We start from the raw sequence: 21,580 nt of genomic DNA on the forward strand, positions 1-21,580 counted from the left end.
GAAATAACTTCCATTTATCTTTTTCTGTTTTATTAGACAAAGTTCACTAAAGTTTGAAGTTCAGATTTGCTTTTGTATTTCACTAGTTTGATGTGGTTTTCCTTTAGGTGAGGTGAAAACCACTCCAATGACTCCTACCACTGGTAAGGGGGATAGATTGATGTGGGTTTGATTATAGTATTCAACTGAATGCTGACTCAGTTCCTGTTCTGTGCTACACTTCCATGGATTTTATCCAGAGTGACTGAGCAGATCTTACTCTTTGTACAAGTGTTTCATGCTATTTTATCCCAGCTCTGAGGTGTAGATTCTTGATTTAGTTCAAGAAAATGTACATTATTAGGGAGAAAATGGGAATTTAGTGCTGGCACAAAGTGATTCCTCTTGCAGATGATAAAACTGCAACTCCAAGCCTCTTTAAAACTTGTGTAGCTGCTGCAGCTTGAAGGGAACACCCCTCCTGTCCTCCCTCCGTGCTTCAGGGGACAGGAATCCAAGCCCTGGCAAGGCAAACTGGTTAAGTGAAGTTAAGCACAACTTCAAGGGCTGTGACTTGTCTGCACATGGTCACCAGTAAAGCATTCAGCTCTTGTTGGGGACGTGATGGGTTTCATGACCACAGCAGCGACTTTAATTCTGCTGCACTCCTGTGTCTTACAGTCCCTGAGAGAGAGGGAGGCTCTGTGCTGTGCCTGGGCACAGGGGTGCTGAGCTGTGCCTGGCACAGGGGTGCTGAGCTGGTGCTGAGCTGTGCCTGGGCACAGGAGTGCTGAGCTGTGCCTGGCACAGGGGTGCTGAGCTGTGCCTGGGCACAGGGGTGCTGAGCTGTGCCTGGCACAGGGGTGCTGAGCTGGTGCTGAGCTGTGCCTGGGCACAGGGGTGCTGAGCTGTGCCTGGGCACAGGAGTGCTGAGCTGTGCCTGGCACAGGGGTGCTGAGCTGGTGCTGAGCTGTGCCTGGCACAGGGGTGCTGAGCTGGTGCTGAGCTGTGCCTGGCACAGGGGTGCTGAGCTGGTGCTGAGCTGTGCCTGGCACAGCGGTGCTCAGCTAGTGCTGAGCTGGAGGCTCCTGCTGGTGTTGCAGCAGCAGGTCCAGCTCTAACAGTGCCCAGCTCGGTGGGTCTGTGGGCTGTGCAGCTGCTGCTCCCCTTGCTCTGCCCCCCGGGGTGGGTGTGGGGCTCAGGGTGGGACCCGGGTGGGACCCTCCCCCCACCCCACGGGACGTGCCCGGTCCCTGCCCCTTGCGCAGCAGGGCAGTTGTAAAGCGCCGTCCAACAGCCCAGCACGAGGGGCAGACACTGCACTCTGGGCACCCCGCTGGGATCCCCTGAGCTCTGGGTGGGCCCTCTGGTAGTGGCAGGGGTGGCACCGGCAGAATCGCTGTGCCCACACCCCAAAGCTTGTTCAGTTTGACCTCTCCAGTATCTCAGAGCAGAGGAGGACATGGGCCTTGCTGAGAAGTGGCTCGGTGTGTTAGATGAATTTAACTTTTTTTCCCATTTGCATCTGGGGGAAGAATCTGCTACAATTTTTCTAAATGTTTTCTCTCCTTTCTTCCCTCTTCCTCCTTGTCCCAGACCACAAAGCCTTGGGATAGTGTTGATATTTATACATTTTACACCCAAGAACATGAAACCATGTATATTAATCATATTTAAGCAACTGCAAATCAATGTCTGCTTCTTAAAGCCAACAGAACAGTGTAAGTTTTAAGTTCAGTAAGTGTTGTATGATACACCTTAAGTTCGACTGATGAAAATTGTGCATAAAATGTTACCAATGCTGTGACCTATTTTTAATAGAGAAATTGTATCACAGTTCTGTTATGTTACCATCTTGAGGTCTGTCATTAAGTGAAAAATTCTCTAGGGCAGGACATTTGTTCTAAGTCCGAACTCGGGTACAGTCTAAAGGACATCCTGAGCAAGATGCCTCAGATTTGTTATTTATATAGAGATTGAGTTAAGAAACAATCAAATCCAACAGAATAGAACAAAATCCTCCCTTTTATTTAGCCCTGAGAACACGGAGGATAATTCCACCAAAGACACGTTCAACAAGACCTTTGTGTTTCCAGGTTCGTATCCTGAGTTACAACTGAAATCCCCTCCCCAGAGTTAAGCAGGATATTTTGGGTGACTTTTAACAGATCAGATGGGCTGTTCTTGTCTCTGCAGCTCTGTATTTCCTTCTAACTAAACAATGTTACAGCTTCAGGCCTCAACCTAGACAGGTTTACTGATTTATTTCTTACAGTTTAGCCTTTAATCTAAACAAGGTTTTGGGTTATTTCTTCAAGTTCATCTTACAGGGTTAAATTCCTTTGTCTAAAGCTCTGTAGGGGTAAGATCACTGACAGATTAAGGTATGAGCCAAAATCAAAAATTAATATAAATACAAAGTTAGTACCGGCCTGATTAAAAATTAGTAAAGACGATATGATTTTATGGAGAAGGGATAAAATCCGTTTTCTTGAGGGGTTCCTGAATCAAGACGTGGTCTTCGTTCTGAGCACTGGGGAGATTTCGATCTGCCGTGCTGATATAAGGATTTAACCGCAATAGCCACACGCACATCCCCTCTCTCCCATGGCTCTGGGAGCACTGTCGTGTTCCTGTCGCGCATTCCCTGTCGTGCAGCAAACCCGGAGGAGCATCGACCGCTGCGCGGCGGCGGAAGGGAAGGGAAGGGGCGGCGCGGAGGGGCTGCCCCGGGGCTGGGGCTCCCCGTGCTGTTCCGGGCAGCTCCCGGTCTGCTCCCGGAGGCTCCCGGTCCGACCACTCCAGCTCCCGCTCCGCTCCCGGTCCCGCCCCGGCCTCGCACCGGGCGAAGGTTGTTCGGCCCCGCAGGGTCCAAGGGTTGCGGGGCCGGGGCGGCCGAGGCTCGGCATTCCCGCGGCTGTGGGTTCGTGCTGCCTTTCTTAACGCAGGGATTGGGAAGGCTGCGACCAGGCTGAAAGATTTAATCTGCTTTAACGCTGAGATCTGCTAAAATATTTCTTGTGCTTTGCAGACGTGAATTGAGAACTTCCTGGTCAGGGATTCAGCAACTCTGTTCCTTAGGAAATCATTCCTGCCTATCAACAATACCAGGTTAGTCTGCTACCAGAAATAGCTAATTAAAGTACTCCTCATTAATCAGCTTTTCACTTCTGCTGGTTCTGAGCAGATCGAGTGCATCACTCGAGGAGTCTCTTTGGCTGGTACAGCCTGAGTAGTTGATAACACGTGATGTAGGAAACCTGGGCTGGCTTGGTGTGTTTTCTTTGCTTATTTAATAAAATGTAGGCAACTTTTCTCCAGTAGTTGAATGCATTTTGTTGCAGGAATTACTGCTTCTGATGGCAAAGTCCAGATCACATAATCCAGCTTCTCCTTTTCCCCTAGAGATGACGTCTACTGGAAATGACCATCAACCCCAGACCCTGACCAAACCAGCCTTCAGTGAGAAAGCAGCAGCTGAGCTGGTTGACAGGGTGTTTGGATTAAAGGTGTCCTGGCTCAGGCCACTGCCCAGCTATGACGACCAGAACTTCCACGTGTGTGTCCTGAGGAACGGGGAAGGCACTGAAGGGGCTCAGGAGTATGTGCTCAAGATCACCAACTCGCAGGACAGTCGGGAGCCTGAGCTCATCCAAGCGCAGACCCAGGCCATGATCTTCCTCAGTGCTGAAGGCTTTCCCTCAGCTACTCCACACCTCACCAAAGATGGGAACATAATGTCTCTGGAGTCAGGAGGTGAGCAACTGTGAGCACCTTTCCTACCCCACTCTCCCCTGAGCTCAGCAGTATCTTGGATATGGCTCACTGTGTATGTACTAAAGGGCAACTCTGGGCTTATGTTTAAATATTAGGGATATTGTGTCAGGTGACAGCTATTCCAGCCATAATAGTCCCAACTTGAAACACCAGAAAGAAAGCAACTCAAAGAGAGTAATACTCAACTATGAAAATACTTAGGAAATCACTTCAATGTTGTGAATTTGAGAAAACATTTATCTGACACATCCATGCACAAGAAAAGGAAAAAAAACGCTCATTGACTAAGTGATGCTCTAAATGATTTGCCTATAGAATGGTGTAAAGTGCAGTTCTAGCCCATCTATGAAGCCAGAACAAATTGCTTTGACAGTGCTTGGAAGAAAAATTGTGTTGCCATTTAGCTTTTACTGTCACTGTAACCTTCATACAAAATCTAGGATTCCTGAGGCCTCCTGTTCTGCTGCAAAACCATCAGTGGGTGTGTGTGGGCATGGGAGGAACCTGCTGTTTGCAGAGCTGGTCCCAAGCACAAGGACTGGGAGTCCAGCAGAGATTGCAAGTGTGTTAAGGTTTACACATCATTGTACAGCATTCCTGATAAATCAAATCTTTGCATGAAATCTGTTTTATCAGCTGCATCTGATGACTTCTACGCTGGGATAAACCTTGTTTGCCTCTTGCATTAACTAATACTTAGCAGCACATGTGGAAGTGACTGAGAGCACCTGTCCTTGCTTGGCAGATACTGGCCCTGGGAACCAGAAGTACACAGTCAGACTGCTGAGCTACCTGCCAGGAACACCAGTAGCAAAAATTGCCACCAATGCCCAGATCCTGTATGAGATTGGGAAACTCGCTGCCAGCCTGGACAAAGCGCTCACAGAGGTGGGTTCTGCTGCAGCCTCACACTCTTTCCTCATGAATGTCTCCTCTGGATTTGTTCTGGTGCCTGGTGCCTGCCCTCCTGGTCTTCAAAGTGCAGGCTGGTGGCTGCAGATGGGAGTTTGGCTCGTGCCTCAGGTGTCTCAGGTGTCTCAGGTGCCTCAGATGTCTCAGGTGTCTCAGGTGTCTCAGGTGCCTCAGGTGTCTCAGGTGCCTCAGGTGTCTCAGGTGCCTCAGGTGCCTCAGATGTCTCAGGTGCCTCAGATGTCTCAGGTGCCTCAGGTGCCTCAGGTGCCTCAGGTGTCTCAGGTGCCTCAGGTGTCACCCTCCAGGCTGACCAGGGACACGGTACTGGGGATACTCCTGCAATGCGTTTTCGTACCATGTACAGGGAGATAAGGATTTCTTTTTACTTATGCAAAGCTCACCTGTTCGGTGTTGGCAAATAAGGAGAAGGAACCCTAAGTTTCTCAAATTAAGAGCATGCCAAGCTTGTTTTAAAGGAGTTTTGTGCAGTTCACAGCTGGCTGATCTGTTACTTTGAATTCCTTTGGACTTAGTGACTTTCTCCTGGTCATTAGCCCAGTGACCATTAAACACTGGCAGCAGCTGGTTCCTTCTCACAATGCCAGCTGTGTCAGTGAACAGACAGCTGTGACACTTCTCATTTGCACTGCTGCCACACAATCTGAATGCAAAGTAAGTTCCTTCTTACTCTGTAATTATACAGGATAATAAAGCTGATAAATCAGACAGTGCTTAAGTTTGATACATAAAAGAACTCTTGCATTATTTATTGCCTTTCATTAACCTCTTCTTCTTATGTTCTGACTACCAGCTTCAGAAAATTATGAAATGTGAATTGCTAGCTTTGCTAACCACATTCTTAAATTATAAGATCATTCTTCAGTTGGGAAAGATAACTTACTGTTGCCTTCTGGCACACTGGGCATGCTCTTGTAATGCAATTAAAACAATTTATATAGACAAGATAGTCTCAAATATGTCCGTGACTGATCCTGCCAAGGAGGAAGTAGTTGATGAGACAGCAGATTCTGATGAAAAAGACTTTTCATGCCTTTAACATATGGATTGCCATCTACCAAGGGTCACCATTTAAAAGAGCAAATTACAATCATTCTTTTCAAAACTTCAAAATACTGTTGACACTAAAAGTAATACCTGAGGTATGAAGGTATTGAGTCTTCTGATGACAGACCAGAAAATGCAGCCTCTCTTTTCTACCCAGTTAATTTACTTAGTCCCCCTGAGAGCACAGCACTGTGCCAAGCTTTGTTCTGTGCAGCAGCTGCTATTCCACCCCCTCCTCTGGAAATGAGTTTATGGCTGACCTTCTATGGCTTTACAGCAATGAGGGCTCATGGCTCATGAGGGCTCCACACACCTGGTACTGCATTTGTGTGGAATATCTGCTGGAACACCTGATGTGTGCTGGGATGATGGCAGTGGCTGCTCACCGGGTGGCTTCATTCCTACCGGTGTGGGCTTTATACAGTATTAGAGATCCTGTATTGTGAGTTTGGTCCAGGCTCGACCTGGTTGTTCATACATGGTCCAGTGTGACTATCAGTTAGTGATCCTGAAGAGCCTTCATTGCAAGCATAGATTTTTGATTTTTTTTTGAGGAAGCCAGCTACTCTCATGGAAAGTTTTTTTTATTTTCCCTATGCATGGATCACATCTGACCCCGAGACCACCCTGATAAGCATCTGAGGAGTGCAAGATAAATGTGGGGTGTGCACTGGGAGAGCTGCTTTTCCTCTCTGATTGTCACTGTCCAAACCACCTTTTCCACTTGCTGGTGAAAGAGAAGTTAAGGAGGACCTTGCTTGTTTAAAATAGTGAGGCCTGGTTGTACAAAGGTGAGTTTTCACAAGAATAAAGCCATGGTTGGTGCCTCCCTGAAGCCCTTCTGTCCCCAGGGTTTTGCACACACCAGCTGCTCTAAGGCCTGTCCCCAGAAGCTGCCACCTTTGAACACAGAGCGTGCCTGTTCCCAGCACGCTGGCAGGTTTTGGGTCTCCTGCTGTGACATCTTTCTGCAGTGCCAGCTGTGCACCCTTGGCTCTGCCAGCGTGGGATCTGCCTTGACAGGGCCTCGAAGTCACCACATCATGCTATGGACAGTCAATTTTAGATTATTTAGGTGACAAATGACTTGAGATAACCTTTGTCCCTAAAACATGGGCAAAACCAACATTTAGGTTGTATGCAGATATTAAGGTACTCGCTTTAATCATTCTTTCACTTGATACAAAGCAATAGGCCAAGTCATGGTGCTTTTCAGTGAGTCTCATTAGAAAACTGGTAAAGTTCACATGGGCTTTGAATGGAGCCCTTTAATCATAAACCCAGCATTTTTACTTATGGCCTATTTTATTGTATGCTTTTTCCAAAGAAATTCCATCATCCATCAGTAAAAAGTCTGCATCGAGGCCAGTTCATTTGGAACCTGGCAAATGTTCCTCTTCTAGAGCAGTACATTTATGCCTTGGGCCAGAACAAACACCGTGCAGTTGTGGAACAAGTCATTGAGCAGTTTAAAAGGAAAGTGATACCCAAGCTAAGCGGTTTTCAAGCCTGTGAGTATTTTATTCTCATTTTAATTATGTTGAAATGAGACACAGAAAATTCTTACAGAAGTTTGGGTCTGTGGAGAAGGCAAAAAACCGGCAAAAAAGTGAATCAAATTTTTCCCTAGCGTAGACACGGGCAAATACTGTGCTGAATGGGCACAGCACAGAGTTATCCCAGAGGAATGTGCTGTCCAGGATCAGGGGCAGTTCCTCAGTTTTTCTGAGGAGTTTGCTTTAAGGTAATGACTTTCATATTGTTGCATCAGCATACTAAGTATGTACAGAGTACACTGCTTCCTTTCATAAAGTCCCAAATAAGTACTCATCATACTTTTGGAACTCAGCTCACATTGATGTTGATGACAATGCAACAGTTTTGTAGCTGGAAACTGCTGTTGTGTGTTTGGAAAACATGTAGCTCATCACAGGCAGCAGGAGACAGGAGTCAGAACTGGAAACCCTCCATGTGCTGCTGTCTGGCCACTGCCAGCACAGTGGAGGTTCCTGAGGGCAATAAAGGGGTGAAAGGCAGCACTTGATGCTGCAGTGGACTGGTGTGGTTTTGTAGTTGTGTTGGTTTCTGAGCCCTTATGCATCTTCCCAAAGCTGTTTCACTGAGAAATGAGGGGGGAACAAACATTGAATCCTGCTTTTCAGTAATTCTTAAACACTGTTTCTATTTCTCCTGCGTTCAGGTATCAATCACGGAGATCTTAATGACCACAACATCCTGGTGGAACATTCTGGGTCCCTGGAGAGCCCCGAGTACAGAGTGTCTGGCATCCTGGACTTCAGCGACATGAGCTGCGGGTACTACGTGTTCGAGGTGGCCATCGCCATCATGTACATGATGGTGGAGAGCCGGGACCCGCTGGGCGCCGGGGGGCACGTGCTGGCGGGGTTCGAGAGCGTGGTGCCGCTGGGGGCCGAGGAGAGGGCGGCGCTGTTCCTGCTGGTCAGCGGCAGGTTCGCCCAGTCCCTCGTCATCGCCGCCCACACGGCGCGGCTGTACCCGGACAACACCGAGTACCTCCTGGTCACGGCCAAGAGCGGCTGGAAACACCTGCTGACCATGTGGGAGCTGGGCCAGCAGGCCGTGGAGGAGAAATGGTTTGAGACTGCCCAGGCGTACACAGAGCACGGCCCGGCCCCGGGGGCTGCTGAGGGGCAGGGGCAGGAGGGGAATAAAGGCAGAGAATAAAGGCACTGACTGAATAAAGGCATTGAGGGACTGAGTAAAGCCAACGACAGCGGCACTACCTGGGCTGGACAGGGTGGGAACAGGGATTGGTCTCCCATGTGGCCATTCCCCTCCCCCCTCACAGGTGTGGCTGTTCCCCCCTCACAGGTGTGGCCGTTCCCCCCTCACAGGTGTGGCCATTCCTCCCCTCCCCCCTCACAGGTGTGGCCGTTCCCCCCTCACAGGTGTGGCCGTTCCTCCCCTCCCCCCTCACAGGTGTGGCCGTTCCTCCCCTCCCCCCTCACAGGTGTGGCCATTCCCCCTCACAGGTGTGGCCATTCCCCCTCACAGGTGTGGCCGTTCCCCCCTCACAGGTGTGGCCATTCCTCTCCTCCACCCTCACAGGTGTGGCCGTTCCCCCTCACAGGTGTGGCCATTCCTCTCCTCCACCCTCACAGGTGTGGCCGTTCCCCCCTCACAGGTGTGGCCGTTCCCCCCGTCACGTGACCCGGTTCCGCACACGTGACCCTGGGGGCGGGAATTGCGCCTGCCCCGCCCCCGGCACTGCGCAGGCGCGGCCGCCATTCCCGGTGTGGGTTGAGGGCCAGTTCATCCCTCACCGTTCGGTTCGGTTCGGTTCGTGCCGCGGGCCCGGCCCGGCCCGGCCCTGCCCGGCGCTTCTCCGCGGGCCGCCGTGAGTGGGGCCGGGCGGCGGGCGGGCTGCGGGGGCGGCGGGGCCGCGGCGTTCGGCCGTGCCGAGCATGACTGTGCAGTGCGGGCCGGCGCCGGGCGGCGGCAGCTCCTCCTGGGGCCGGGCCGGTTCACGTGTGCGGTGTTACCGTGCGGGCCCTGTCCCTTCTCTCGTGTGCGGTGTTACCGTGCGGGCCCTGTCCCTTCTCTCGTGTGCGGTGTTACCGTGCGGGCCCTGTCCCTTCTCTCGTGTGCGGTGTTACCGTGCGGGCCCTGTCCCTTCTCTCGTGTGCGGTGTTACCGTGCGGGCCCTGTCCCTTCTCACGTGTGCGGTGTTACCGTGCGGGCCCTGTCCCTTCTCACGTGTGCGGTGTTACCGTGCGGGCCCTGTCCCTTCTCTCGTGTGCGGTGTTACCGTGCGGGCCCGGGGCCCGTCCCGGCTCACATCCCCTGTGTTCCCCGGCAGGCCCGGTCCCGGTTCCCTGTTCACATCCCCCGGCAGGCCCGTCCCGGCTCACATCCCCTGTGTTCCCCGGCAGGCCCGTCCCGGCTCACATCCCCTGTGTTCCCTGGCAGGCTCGGTGCCGGATCCCCGTTCACCCCCGGCAGGCCCAGTGCCCGTTCCCGGTTCCCGTTCACCGGCAGACCCGCCGCGTCCCCGGCACGATGGTGAGTGACCGACCCTCTGCCCCGGGGCTTGCTGGGCTCGGCGCTGCCGAGTCCCGGGCGGGCAGTCAGAGCAGCCCCGGCACACCGGGGTTGGGTCTGTTAAAGGGATGGTGACCAGAGACTGCCGATACTTACCGAGCTGTTGCTTTTTACAGTCGCGAAGATACGACTCCAGAACCACCATATTTTCTCCTGAAGGTATTTTTTATCCTCACACTTTCGAGTAAACTCTTAGTGGTCTATCCATCCTTACTTGCATGAAACTTAGTTGTTCATGATGTGGTTCCACCTGTGTGTGAGTTACAGAAATCAAATCTACCCACTAGAAGTAGCACCCAGTTCTGTAAAGACACCAGGGGTCTGAAGTGGACACTTCCAAATTCATTCTAATAGAAGCAATAATGAGACCTTCCCTTATTACTAAGTGATATCACCTGTCATGGCTCTTATTTGATATGATTGGATTTTGTCACTGTCCCCTAAGACTGGACAATATCCTGCTGGTTATATCCTGGTCCTGCCTCTCCTTGTTATTCCTGCACATGCTGAAACAAATATGTACACACCATCTTTTCCTGTTGGATGGATGGACTCAAAAAGTTCAGTATCAAATATTTTCTTTGGATTTTGAAAATCTATTTTGGCTCATTCTGTGACAGCAGAGACTTCTCTAGATTTTGTTTAAAGAAAGGGTATTTTCCCCATATTTTGGCTTTCCTTCTTTGACTCTTGCCTCCTTTACAGCCTATTAATTTACTATCACCTGGTAATAGACTGAAGAAATACAAGTAGGTTGAGCACTGTAAAGGGGGTAAAAGGGGTCAGTTATGGTGGTTAAGAAAAGGTTCAGGCACAGCAGCATCAGAAGGCTTGAACAAGGAGCTTTATTTTTAGCTACAGCTTCATTTTTTATCTACTCTTGTATATAGTGTGTCATCACACTATTGGTTAGTTAGTTCAGCTGGAAACATCCTACTGGCTCCAAGGTATCCCACATTCCACAGGTGGCTCCCTAAGGGCACACTCCAAAGTGCTTTTCTCTCAGATACGCTCTGATGAGAGATCTGATCCTGGGGAGTTCAGTTCCCTCAGACATCAGGGGATCCCGAAACACACTGTCACCCCACAGAGCAGCTGTCAGATTCCTGCAGGTTCCAGTCCCCCTGCATGCCTGGTGTTCTCCCCGCTCTCTCCCCCTCCCCGCTCTCTCTCTCCCTCCCTCCCCGCTCTCTCTCTCCCTCCCTCCCCGCTCTCTCTCTCCCTCCCTCCCCGCTCTCCCTCCCTCCCTCCCTCCCCGCTCTCCCTCCCTCCCTCCCTCCCCGCTCTCCCTCCCTCCCTCCCTCCCCGCTCTCCCTCCCTCCCTCCCTCCCCGCTCTCCCTCCCTCCCTCCCCCCGCGCTCTCCCTCCCTCCCTCCCCCCCTCCCCCCCGCGCTCTCCCTCCCTCCCTCCCTCCCCGCTCTCTCCCTCCCTCTCTCCCTCCCTCCCCGCTCTCTCTCTCCCTCCCTCCCCGCTCTCTCCCTCCCTCCCTCCCCGCTCTCTCCCTCCCTCTCTCCCTCCCTCCCCGCTCTCTCCCTCCCTCCCTCCCTCCCTCCCCGCTCTCTCCCTCCCTCCCCGCTCTCTCTCCCTCCCTCCCCGCTCTCTCCCTCCCTCCCCGCTCTCTCTCCCTCCCTCCCCGCTCTCTCCCTCCCTCCCTCCCTCCCTCCCTCCCCGCTCTCTCCCTCCCTCCCCGCTCTCTCTCCCTCCCTCCCCGCTCTCTCCCTCCCTCCCTCCCTCCCTCCCTCCCCGCTCTCTCCCTCCCTCCCCGCTCTCTCTCCCTCCCTCCCCGCTCTCCCTCCCTCCCCGCTCTCCCCCTGTGACGCTGTGGGTGTAACTCCGCTCCAGGCCGCCTGTACCAGGTGGAGTACGCCATGGAGGCCATCGGGCACGCGGGCACCTGCCTGGGCATCCTGGCCAACGACGGGGTCCTGCTGGCGGCCGAGAGGCGCAATATCCACAAGCTGCTCGACGAGGTGTTCTTCTCAGAGAAGATATACAAGCTGAACGAGTGAGTTGAGGAGTGATGATCAAACGTCCAGTGGTGATGTCAGTAACAAAACAGCCATGAGCACATAACCTCGGGTTATTTCATTTGTAGTGTTAACCATCTTTTTGTTTTAGACAGGTATGTCTGTTTTGTCCTTGCTCACTTCAGTAGTTCTCCTTCTAAAGTAGAAGTATTGCTGGCTTGGTTTTTTTTATCTCTAGGAGAATTTTCTAGGTGGAATAGCCTGTTTGTTGGTGCTGTGCCATGTGAGGAAATGGTATTGCAGCAGTTCAGAAAATTGGGAATTGTGTTTTACAAAGTACCATTGGGGGGCAGAGTGAGGAATGCACAGAAGCATCACATGCTATTTCAGCTCAGTATCCTCTTCTTTGTTTTTCTTTGGTGACTCAAAGAGAACAAGATAATTGGGTGCCTTAGGCTTCTTTGCCACAATTGCAGCAAAGATGATACATCCCTCTATACAACTTTTATTTTAGCTCTCTGGAAGTTAAATTTGTGATGTCAGAGGAGAGAGTATTATGGATTATGCTTTCTTGTCTGTAAGGAAGGCAGAGCATCCTTTCTGGATGGTGCAAATAGTTTTTCATCCTGCCAGTTTCCCCTTTGGTGTTGATGAAGGCAGCACTGCCTTTTCGAGGGGGCAGCCTAACAGTGCACTGCAGTGGTCCCTAGAGAAGAGCCCTTCCATCCTCTGGGAAATTCCTAATTTCACAAATCCTTTTTGGGTAACAAAAGCTTTGTAGCAACATCAGATTGGGCTGAAGAGATCCTAAATTAAGAGCTAACAAAACAATCAAGGATGTGAAGTGCTTTTTTTTCTTATGCTCTTATCAAGATCACTGAGTTTGAGTTACCCAGATGCCATGTGTCAGCCAGACACTCACACTAAAGGCCTGTCACATCTGTGTGGCCCCTTTTGTGCTGTGATGTGCCATGTCAGGGGGCCTCCTGAGAGGCACCTGCTTGTGCCCCGTGGCTCTTGTGAAACCACCCAGGACCTTTGGCATGGCCCTCTTCTCAGAACTATGTGTGTAAGTTACACACTGACTCACTCCCATTTGCTGTCCACCTCTGCTCTCAGGAGATGGTGATTAATATTCTGGTGTACTCCAAAGGTGGGAGTTGATAAGGCTGTTTTATATGGCAGCTATATAGTTGTGATCAGAAAAGCCTGACAGGAGGTGTCCTGCTTGGACCCCGGGGTGAAGGTGGGACTGTTGTTTGGAATTCAGCAGGTTTGTGCTTCCCTTGCAGGGACATGGCCTGCAGTGTGGCAGGAATAACTTCAGATGCCAATGTCCTAACAAACGAGCTGAGACTGATAGCACAGAGGTGAGTCTCCTGAGGGGTAACAGGGTTTGACTTGCCTGCCCTGTCACAGTCAGTTCTCTGGGTATTGCATCAAAATGAATGTGTTTAGCAGATCAGAAGTAGATTGACATAAAACAGCTACATCAAAGAGGCTCTAACTTGGGAACTTGTTTCCTCTTAAACGTGGTACAGAATACTGCCAGCAAAACAAGTTTTTAAAACTGTTTTTTCCCTCTTTGCTATTAGGTATTTGTTACAGTATCAAGAGCCCATTCCTTGTGAACAACTGGTAACAGCACTGTGTGATATCAAGCAGGCCTATACACAGTTTGGAGGTAATGAGGTGTGATGAGTCATTGTGTTATTAAATGTTTATGGAACGAATCTCTCACATAGTATGAATCTCTGGACAGTTCTACTGATTTTTTTTTCTGAACAAGTTACACTGAGAAAAGCAATAGCCTGATTTAAGAGGGGAGTGGGCAGTCCTGGCTACTGCTCCGCTGCTGAAGGTGCTGCTTTGTTTTGATCAGGAAATGGATGGCTGAGATGCCAGCCCATTGCACAGAATGCTTTGAATGCTCTTGCATTTAATGAATGCTTTCAGCAGACCAGCAGAGGATTGTTTGATAGGCAGCCTTTCAGCATTTGGGGCCCATCCAGCATAATAATGAATCAAACCCAAGGCTGTACGTAGGGGTGTCAGTATCATAACACTTCAAAAATACCATTTCTGTGGATCGATCAACATGTTAGAAAATGATGTTACATTGTTCCTTTGTGTGTGAACTGATGGTTTTCTGTTTTACATAGAGGTACTATGAAAGAATGTTTATGTACTTGGCTTTTGATGCTGTTAAATGCTTTACTAGCTAAGCTACGTGCTTTAAATACTAAATTTTGACTTAAAGTCCTGAGATGATAAATTACAATTTGTGGAGACACAGATTAGTTGCTCTTAGGGTTAAATGGAATAAACCTCTGCTGCCTCCCACCCCATGACTTAGGAAGAAATGCTGGAATGCTTATCTCCAGGAACAGAAGTGCAGGACTGTCTGTTAAATCCCAGTTCACAGGAATAGATTAGGAAAAAGAAATCAAAGGAAAGAATTGTCACTCATGACCAATCTCGTCACTAAATTTAGATTGCTAATAGCCTTCTTTTCAACAGGAAAACGTCCTTTTGGTGTTTCATTGCTCTATATTGGCTGGGATAAGCATTATGGATTTCAGCTGTATCAGAGTGATCCCAGTGGAAATTATGGAGGCTGGAAAGCCACGTGCATTGGGAACAACAGTGCTGTGAGTTCTGGGGTTTTTCTCCTCAAAAAACAAGGAAAAAAGTGTAAATTGTACTGTAGAGAACAGATTTACAGGTAATTGTAGAAATGCTGTTGTTACTCATGTATTGATATTATATGGCAAACCCCCCGACTGTTGGTTGACTGCCCAAAGATGCCATTTTAATTTCTGTGACATTTACAGGCAGCTGTGTCAATGCTAAAGCAGGACTACAAAGAGGGAGAGATGACCTTAAAGACTGCCCTGGCCTTGGCCATCAAGGTTCTGAACAAAACCATGGATGTCAGCAAGCTCTCTGCAGAGAAAGGTGAGCTGCGTTCTGAAGGGAAACATGTGAATGCTCGTGCTCTGGCTGTGCATTGTGGGATCGCTGGTCATGCACAACATGGAGCAGTCACAGAATGATGTGTGAGCGTGTGTGAGCGCGTGTGTGTGAGCGTGTGTGTGTGTGAGCGTGTGTGTGTGTGAGCGTGTGTGTGTGTGAGCGTGTGTGTGTGTGAGCGTGTGTGTGTGTGTGAGCGTGTGTGTGTGTGAGCGTGTGTGTGTGTGAGCGTGTGTGTGTGTGTGAGCGTGTGTGTGTGTGAGCGTGTGTGTGTGTGAGCGTGTGTGTGTGTGAGCGTGTGCGTGTGAGCGTGTGCGTGTGAGCGTGTGCGTGTGAGCGTGTGCGTGTGTGAGCGTGTGCGTGTGTGAGCGTGTGCGTGTGTGAGCGTGTGCGTGTGTGAGCGTGTGTGTGTGTGAGCGTGCGTGTGTGTGTGTGAGCGTGTGCGTGTGAGCGTGTGTGTGTGAGCGTGTGTGTGTGAGCGTGTGTGTGTGAGCGTGTGTGTGTGTGAGCGTGTGAGCGTGCGCGTGTGAGCGTGCGTGAGCGTGCGTGCGTGAGCGTGCGTGAGCGTGAGTGTGTGTGTGAGTGTGTGTGTGAGTGTGTGAGTGTGTCTGTGTGAGCGTGTGTGTGTGTGTGAGCGTGTGTGTGTCTGTGAGCGTGCGTGTGTCTGTGAGCGTGTGTCTGTGTGAGCGTGCGTGTGTGTGTCTGTGAGTGTGTGTGTGAGCGTGTGTGTGTGAGCGTGTGTGTGTGAGCGTGTGTGTGTGAGCGTGTGTGTGTGTAAGCGTGTGTGTGTGTGAGCGTGTGTGTGTGTGAGCGTGTGTGTGTGAGAGTGAGTGTGTGTGAGAGAGTGAGTGTGTGTGTGAGAGTGAGTGTGTGTGTGAGTGTGTGAGTGTGAGTGTGTCTGTGTGTGAGTGTCTCTGTGTGTGTGTGTGCGTGTGTGTGTGTGTGTGTGAGTGAGTGAGTGAGTGTGAGTGAGTGAGTGAGTGTGAGTGAGTGAGTGAGTGTGAGTGTGTGTGTGTGTGTGTGTGTGAGTGTGTGTGTGTGTGAGAGTGAGTGTGTGTGTGAGTGTGTGTGTGTGAGTGTGAGTGTGTCTGTGTGTGAGTGTCTCTGTGTGTGTGTGCGTGTGTGTGTGTGTGAGTGAGTGAGTGTGAGTGAGTGAGTGTGAGTGTGAGTGTGTGTGTGTGTGAGCGTGTGTGTGTGAGTGTGTGTGTGAGTGTGTGAGGAGTCCCTGGAGTGGCTGTGCTGGGGGCACTGCTGTGCTGCTGCTCCCCCAGCCAGACTGGGACAGGGCAGCAAAGAGCCTTCTGCTCCCTGTCACTGTAACCCTCACCCCTCTGATGGTTGCTCTGCCCCAAGGACAAACTGTAACCCCACTGTCTGTTCCGTGTGTTTCAGTGGAAATTGCAACACTGACCAGAGAGAACGGAAAGACAGTGATCAGGGTTCTGAAGCAGAAGGAGGTGGAACAATTGATTAAGCAACATGAGGAGGAGGAAGCAAAAGCTGAACGTGAAAAGAAGGAAAAAGAACAAAAAGAGAAGGATAAATAGAGTATGAAACCAAGTGTTCTCGAGATAATAAAGGACCTGCTTCAGTAAAAGATAATCTGGATTTCTGTCTGGTAGAAACCTGCAGCTTCCTGGAGGACCCAGAATTACTTTTGATGAACCAGGTCCTTAATCATCATTTAGATAATTAGTTTACTGCCCCTTACATTGACCAATAATTGCTTTAATTCTTGACCGTTCTATTTCTTTCATCTTCAATTTTTTATTATGGAATAAAATTTAAGAAGAATAGTGATGAGTGTCTTTATTTCCTCAGTAATGCCTGGATATGCACAGCCTTAAGGAATTTATACACTTTAAACCATTAAAACAAGGTATATGCTAGTTGGTAAAGAACAAATGTGGTGTTAGTATTATTAGAATTTTGTGAGTATGTGTGGGTTTTCCTTTTAAGATAGTGAAAAGAGCTCCATAGTTTGAAAAGTCATTTTGCAAATACAGAATTGAAGTGTGCTGGCATGCCAAGTTTTAGTTCTGGCCTGTTTTGTTCTCTAACAGGTTCTGTCAAACTGATGGTCTTGCAAGCAGTAGTGTTTTAAAAATGCCCTGTAGCAAATGTGCTCAGTTTGTCACAGGCTTCACCAGTGCATGTGTTTTCTAAGAAATAAACCATACAACATGAGCTGTATTGACACAAGCCAGAAAGACATTTTACAAAGGCCATGTGAAAATGTTACTCTATCTTGTCAGAATACAAATAGGTAAATAAAGAGTGCATGATTTTAGGCCATGTTGACTATTTCACATTTTATTCTGAAAGGAAATCGAGATGTTTTATGTTTAGTTTGCTGATACTTCTTTGGAGAATTTGGTTCCCTTTTTTGGCACAACAGTCTAAAAAACCAACCAGTTAACCACCAGAGAAATCATAATATTTGTGCATGAATTAGAAATTTTAATAATTTTTGTCTGGCTTGCCCCTACACTGAATGCAAGAAAGTGTCATTTTCAGATTATCAAAAATCTCTTCTGAAAAGAAAAATAGAGGAAATGAAAACAAGTTACAAAAATCAATGTGCCCCCTTTCAGGTTCCAAAAGCCAAGTGAAAAGCTCGAGTGACTTGCTTAAAAGTGAGGCCTTCCTTGCTGAGTTTCCAGCTGTGCCACTGGTTCTCCAGCCCCTTTGTGCCCACCCTGGATTGTATCAGTCTCGCAGCCTGGTTGGGTGGTTGGGTGGGATTTTACCCCAAAGGTGTCTGATGTGTACAAGACTCAATATGGCTGCTTAAAGAAACTGAATCCATACAGTGTATTGTTGTTTTTAATCCATCCCAGACATTCTTGAGTAAAATGTACTTTGTCAACATGGCCAGGAATGACCCTTCATCTCCACTAACCCCATTTTTGAGCTCACTGCTGGAGGAGTCACTGCTGGGAACTGAGGGAGGGATCTGCTTCCAGGTGTCTGTGCTGCAGCCTGTGTGGGTGCCCTGCCCCGTGGCAGCCTCTGCACACAGGGCAGGGCTGGTGTGGGTTCTCTCCAGGTGCAGGACTTGCCTGCTCATTCTCTAAGTCTCTGTGCAGGCCAATTGTTTCAGTCTTTTGTATTGAACTTAGACAGCACTTTGTTAATATTCAAATTTTATAGCTAATAAAAGTTGGACTGACTCATATACACCTTCTGCAACAGTAGGTCTTCCAAATAATAGCCCAGCAATGGTATTTCCTGTCCCAAGCCCTGAGTACAACAACATGCAATGGGTAAGAATCTCCATTACACAGGGTTGTATAAATACCTCAAGCTCCATTTTTTATGCAGAAATCCAGTGCTCAATCTTTCTATTTTTTGATACCACGAATGCAATACATCAGCACCTTTTGCAGATTTCTGGAGCACTAATGATGGTTCTACAAGTGCTTGGGATACACTCTAAAAGCAGCAATGCCAAAATGGAGTTGGGTCACACTTCTCAACATGACTTGCAACAAAATGTGATTGACTCCAGCAATGCTTTCTGTCTTTTAGGAAACCATGAGAGAATCTGAGCTTGTGTTCCTCAATGTGTATGGATCATACAAGGCAGTTTGTTTAGTGTAGTAGTGCAAGGTTATTAGGTAGCTTAGGATATGGACTTACTAAAATATTTTTTCTTAAATACATCTTTTTCTAACAAAAAGGGGATAACTCATATATTCATGTCTTTGTTTAAAGCATTGCCAATAGCATTTCTTTGCCAAACACTGCATCATTTGCCAGTAAAGGAGAACTTTTTAGATACTGTAATAAAAAAGTTGGAATGACTTAAATAATTTTCTGATCTGTACTCCATTATGTATTGAAGCATTGTGTTGTTGTGTAGTTACACTGCATTTTTAAAAGATCTGTTTATTTAAAGATTTCATTTACCCAAAGTAAAACTCTTGTCAAGTACTTTATAATGGTAATTACCAATTTAATTTAAAAAAAACCCAAACCTTGTCTCCTGAGTGCCACTAATGGCTGGTTGTGAGCTGAGCCTCAAAACTGCCTTGGAACAGGCAAGTAACTCCAGCTGGCACTCCTGTCCAAGATGAAGAGCAAAGTTCTCCTGAACTAAATGTAATTTCTGGCTCTTTTCTGCACTTGAGCCTGTGGCAATAAGCAGATACTGGGGATCTTTTATGACTAGAACCTTCCTGAGCCATCCCTGCAAGTTTCTTCCCTGTTCTTCCTGGATGTAAGAGCAGTGTTTGACTGCACTGGCCTATTGTGTTGATTCTGGCTTTGTGTGTTTAAAAAAAAAACTAAAAAAAAAAAATCACCATCTGTGCCTTTTCTGGGAGTGATTTGGGGATAAATCATAGGAACAGAAAAATGATTCTGGGGATACATTTGAGGTATCTTTGCTAATCAAAATGATCTTCCTGTTCTTTGTATGTTTTTGGTGTACGTAGTGTTTACGTAGAGTTTACAGTGTCCTACACAAATATTTCATATATTTAACTATTGCTGTGGCTTAAATGTTATTTTAACACCAGAACTTCGTGTGGTGCTGTGGAAGGTGACAGATTTTTCAAATTAGGTAGAAGTATTTACTTGAAACTGTTTGCATAATATGATGATTGTAAACTTAAAAACTGGATAGTTTATATCTCACTTGACTGCATGATAGAACTTGTTAGTGCAAATATGCAAATATTCACACATAGATTGTCCTAAGAGATTGTAATGTGGTTCATTCTTCTAAGTATTTTAAGAGGTAATGAAACAACAGCTTCTGCAGTAACACCTGTGCTGTCTGTTGCACCTGTCAGTGGTTAAAAACAGAGTTAGCTTCTTGCTAGGTGACTGTATTCTCTTCAAATAAAGTCCAATTAACTTCTAAGGCTGCTTCTGATATGACCTCCTTTAGGTAATGCTTCCCTCTTCATCAGAATATTTTACTTGTTAGTTGCAACAGCGCCCAAATTGAGATGAAAAACTTGTGATGTTAAATTTGACAGCTGCTTCTGGTTTGTTGTGGATTTTGGAGGTAGCAACTTACTCTTTCTGTTACTAACCTTAAAATTAGGTGCAATACTTCTCCCCTGAATACATTAATGGTTGCAAGGTGTTCAATTAATGGTTTCAGAGGCCACAGGACTGTGTGTGATACATTGGTAACAGCCACGTGGATACAACGCTGCTGAGCCCAGGAAGTTGTGCACTCAGGTACTTCCTACACGAGAGAAACTGTGTAGTCTCAGACTAGATGAGATTCTAGAACTTACTGAAGTATCTTTCATTGTTTTTAAAGCATATTTTCCATTACAGTTCTGTAGTAAAAGTTGTGCTCATTTTCAAGTTTTAATTGTGGTTATTTTTACCGCAACTGAAGTAACTTGACCTTCACTGGCTTTAATCTGGAGAAAATTCAGCTTTACAAAGTTTTTAGAATATTTCTGATTTCACAAAGAGAGCTGAGCAGCTTGCTATTTTTATCTGTGTTTAATTTGGCATTTGGCTTTCCCGTTAAACTCCTCTTCAGTGTGCAGTCAAAGCTGCCATCAGCCAGTTCATTGCAGATTTTCAGAGCATACGTTAGTGTGGACCTTCAGATGTCACCTCCTGCTGCCAAGGGCCCTTTGAAAGACACCATTACTCATGGGATTGTTTGGGCTTTCACTTAATGACAAGTATTACACTAACATGTTGGTGTTATTATTGACATTTTGCTCCAAGCTCAAAGCAGCAGGAAAAAACCAGCTGCTTATTTGTAACTACTGTTTTCTCTAAGAGCAATAATACAACATAATTAACACATGCCAGATGATGCTACATGAAATATTTAGCAAAACGCTGGGCATGTAACCCAGACAGTTTAATCCTTTTGTATCTTACAGCATCTGTTTTGCCTGGTTATGACCCAGCTGCACACAAATCCACAGTTATGTAAGAAAACCAGTTTGCTGTGTCCTGCACGTCCAAGTGGCAGTTCTGTCCAATGCTGGGTGAGAGAGAGAGAGCTCTGAAATGCATTTACTGCAGTGCACACACACTGCTAACAGAAATACAGATTTTCCACAATAATCTTGTGTTAGGAACACCAGGTGCAGTGGTGAACCAAATGTCACAAAAACTACACAGCTGCCACTTCAGTGCAAATATTGCCAAGTAATTTTTGGAGCTCTTAGAAAACACCAGAACTCTGGTGTGTCACAAGAAAAACCCAACACAAAACACAACAGAAAAACCAAAAACCAAAAAAACCCCAAACCAAACAGGGCGGTTTTGTGCCCTGTTTTGGCCTAAATATATTTTTTGTTTACTGTACAATCTTGGGTTGGCCACTGCCTCCACGCTGAGCGTTTCAGAATGAGAGCCATGCTGCATCCTGGAGCACATACATACTTTGATTGTGCAGGACAGGCAGTATCCAAATGGATTCTCAGCCTATAAAGGGCCCCCATTTACTGCAGAACACTCCAATCAATACAGCCTGTCCCTGGTATGTGCTGGCAGGAACTGCTGTGCAAGCAGCTTTTTGGGTGCTTGCACAGACTCTGTGATGTTTTTCACAGACATGCACAATCCAAATAGGGCTGCAGGGTAAGAGCAGAGAATAAAACATGGGTTGAAAAATTAAGGCATTAAATTGCTCCAGTCCTCTGGTTTAGTCACTGAAAAGACTCACAGTTTACACAGAGAGATGCACTATTTTTCTGTAAAATGAACAATCAATTTAAAACAATTTTTGACAATTGACAACATGCTTAATGAAATTGCTAATTTGGGTAATGGTCATTTTAAGAAGGTATAAAGTTGGTAAAATTGAGTGAAATAAGGAGCAGTTCCCTGTG

General features: G+C 47.7%; 2 protein-coding genes across 4 annotated transcripts; both read left to right on the top strand.

Moving 5' to 3' along the window:
* Positions 1-2,653: 2,653 nt before the first annotated feature.
* HYKK (hydroxylysine kinase) lies at positions 2,654-8,451 on the top strand. Of its 2 annotated transcripts, none has more exons than XM_071568404.1 (6): positions 2,654-2,902; positions 3,011-3,090; positions 3,385-3,735; positions 4,502-4,644; positions 7,061-7,244; positions 7,934-8,451. In XM_071568404.1, exons 3-6 carry the CDS (start codon positions 3,387-3,389, stop codon positions 8,437-8,439), a joined length of 1,182 nt encoding a protein of 393 aa, XP_071424505.1. In that variant the 5' UTR covers positions 2,654-2,902; positions 3,011-3,090; positions 3,385-3,386; the 3' UTR covers positions 8,440-8,451. The 2 variants fall into 2 exon arrangements, with proteins under 2 accessions (XP_071424505.1, XP_071424506.1); XM_071568405.1 differs by having other exon boundaries at positions 2,654-2,830.
* A 515-nt stretch (positions 8,452-8,966) lies between these two features.
* On the top strand, positions 8,967-16,552 carry PSMA4 (proteasome 20S subunit alpha 4). 2 transcript variants are annotated; one of them, XM_071568493.1, is made up of 9 exons: positions 8,967-9,112; positions 9,648-9,777; positions 9,933-9,975; positions 11,659-11,821; positions 13,076-13,153; positions 13,379-13,467; positions 14,304-14,434; positions 14,618-14,741; positions 16,149-16,552. In XM_071568493.1, exons 2-9 carry the CDS (start codon positions 9,775-9,777, stop codon positions 16,301-16,303), a joined length of 786 nt encoding a protein of 261 aa, XP_071424594.1. In that variant the 5' UTR covers positions 8,967-9,112; positions 9,648-9,774; the 3' UTR covers positions 16,304-16,552. The 2 variants fall into 2 exon arrangements, with proteins under 2 accessions (XP_071424594.1, XP_071424593.1); XM_071568492.1 differs by having other exon boundaries at positions 8,974-9,112; positions 9,685-9,777.
* Positions 16,553-21,580: the final 5,028 nt, after the last annotated feature.

The sequence above is a fragment of the Pithys albifrons genome, chromosome 13 (assembly GCF_047495875.1).
Source record: "Pithys albifrons albifrons isolate INPA30051 chromosome 13, PitAlb_v1, whole genome shotgun sequence".
NCBI lineage: Eukaryota > Metazoa > Chordata > Aves > Passeriformes > Thamnophilidae > Pithys > Pithys albifrons.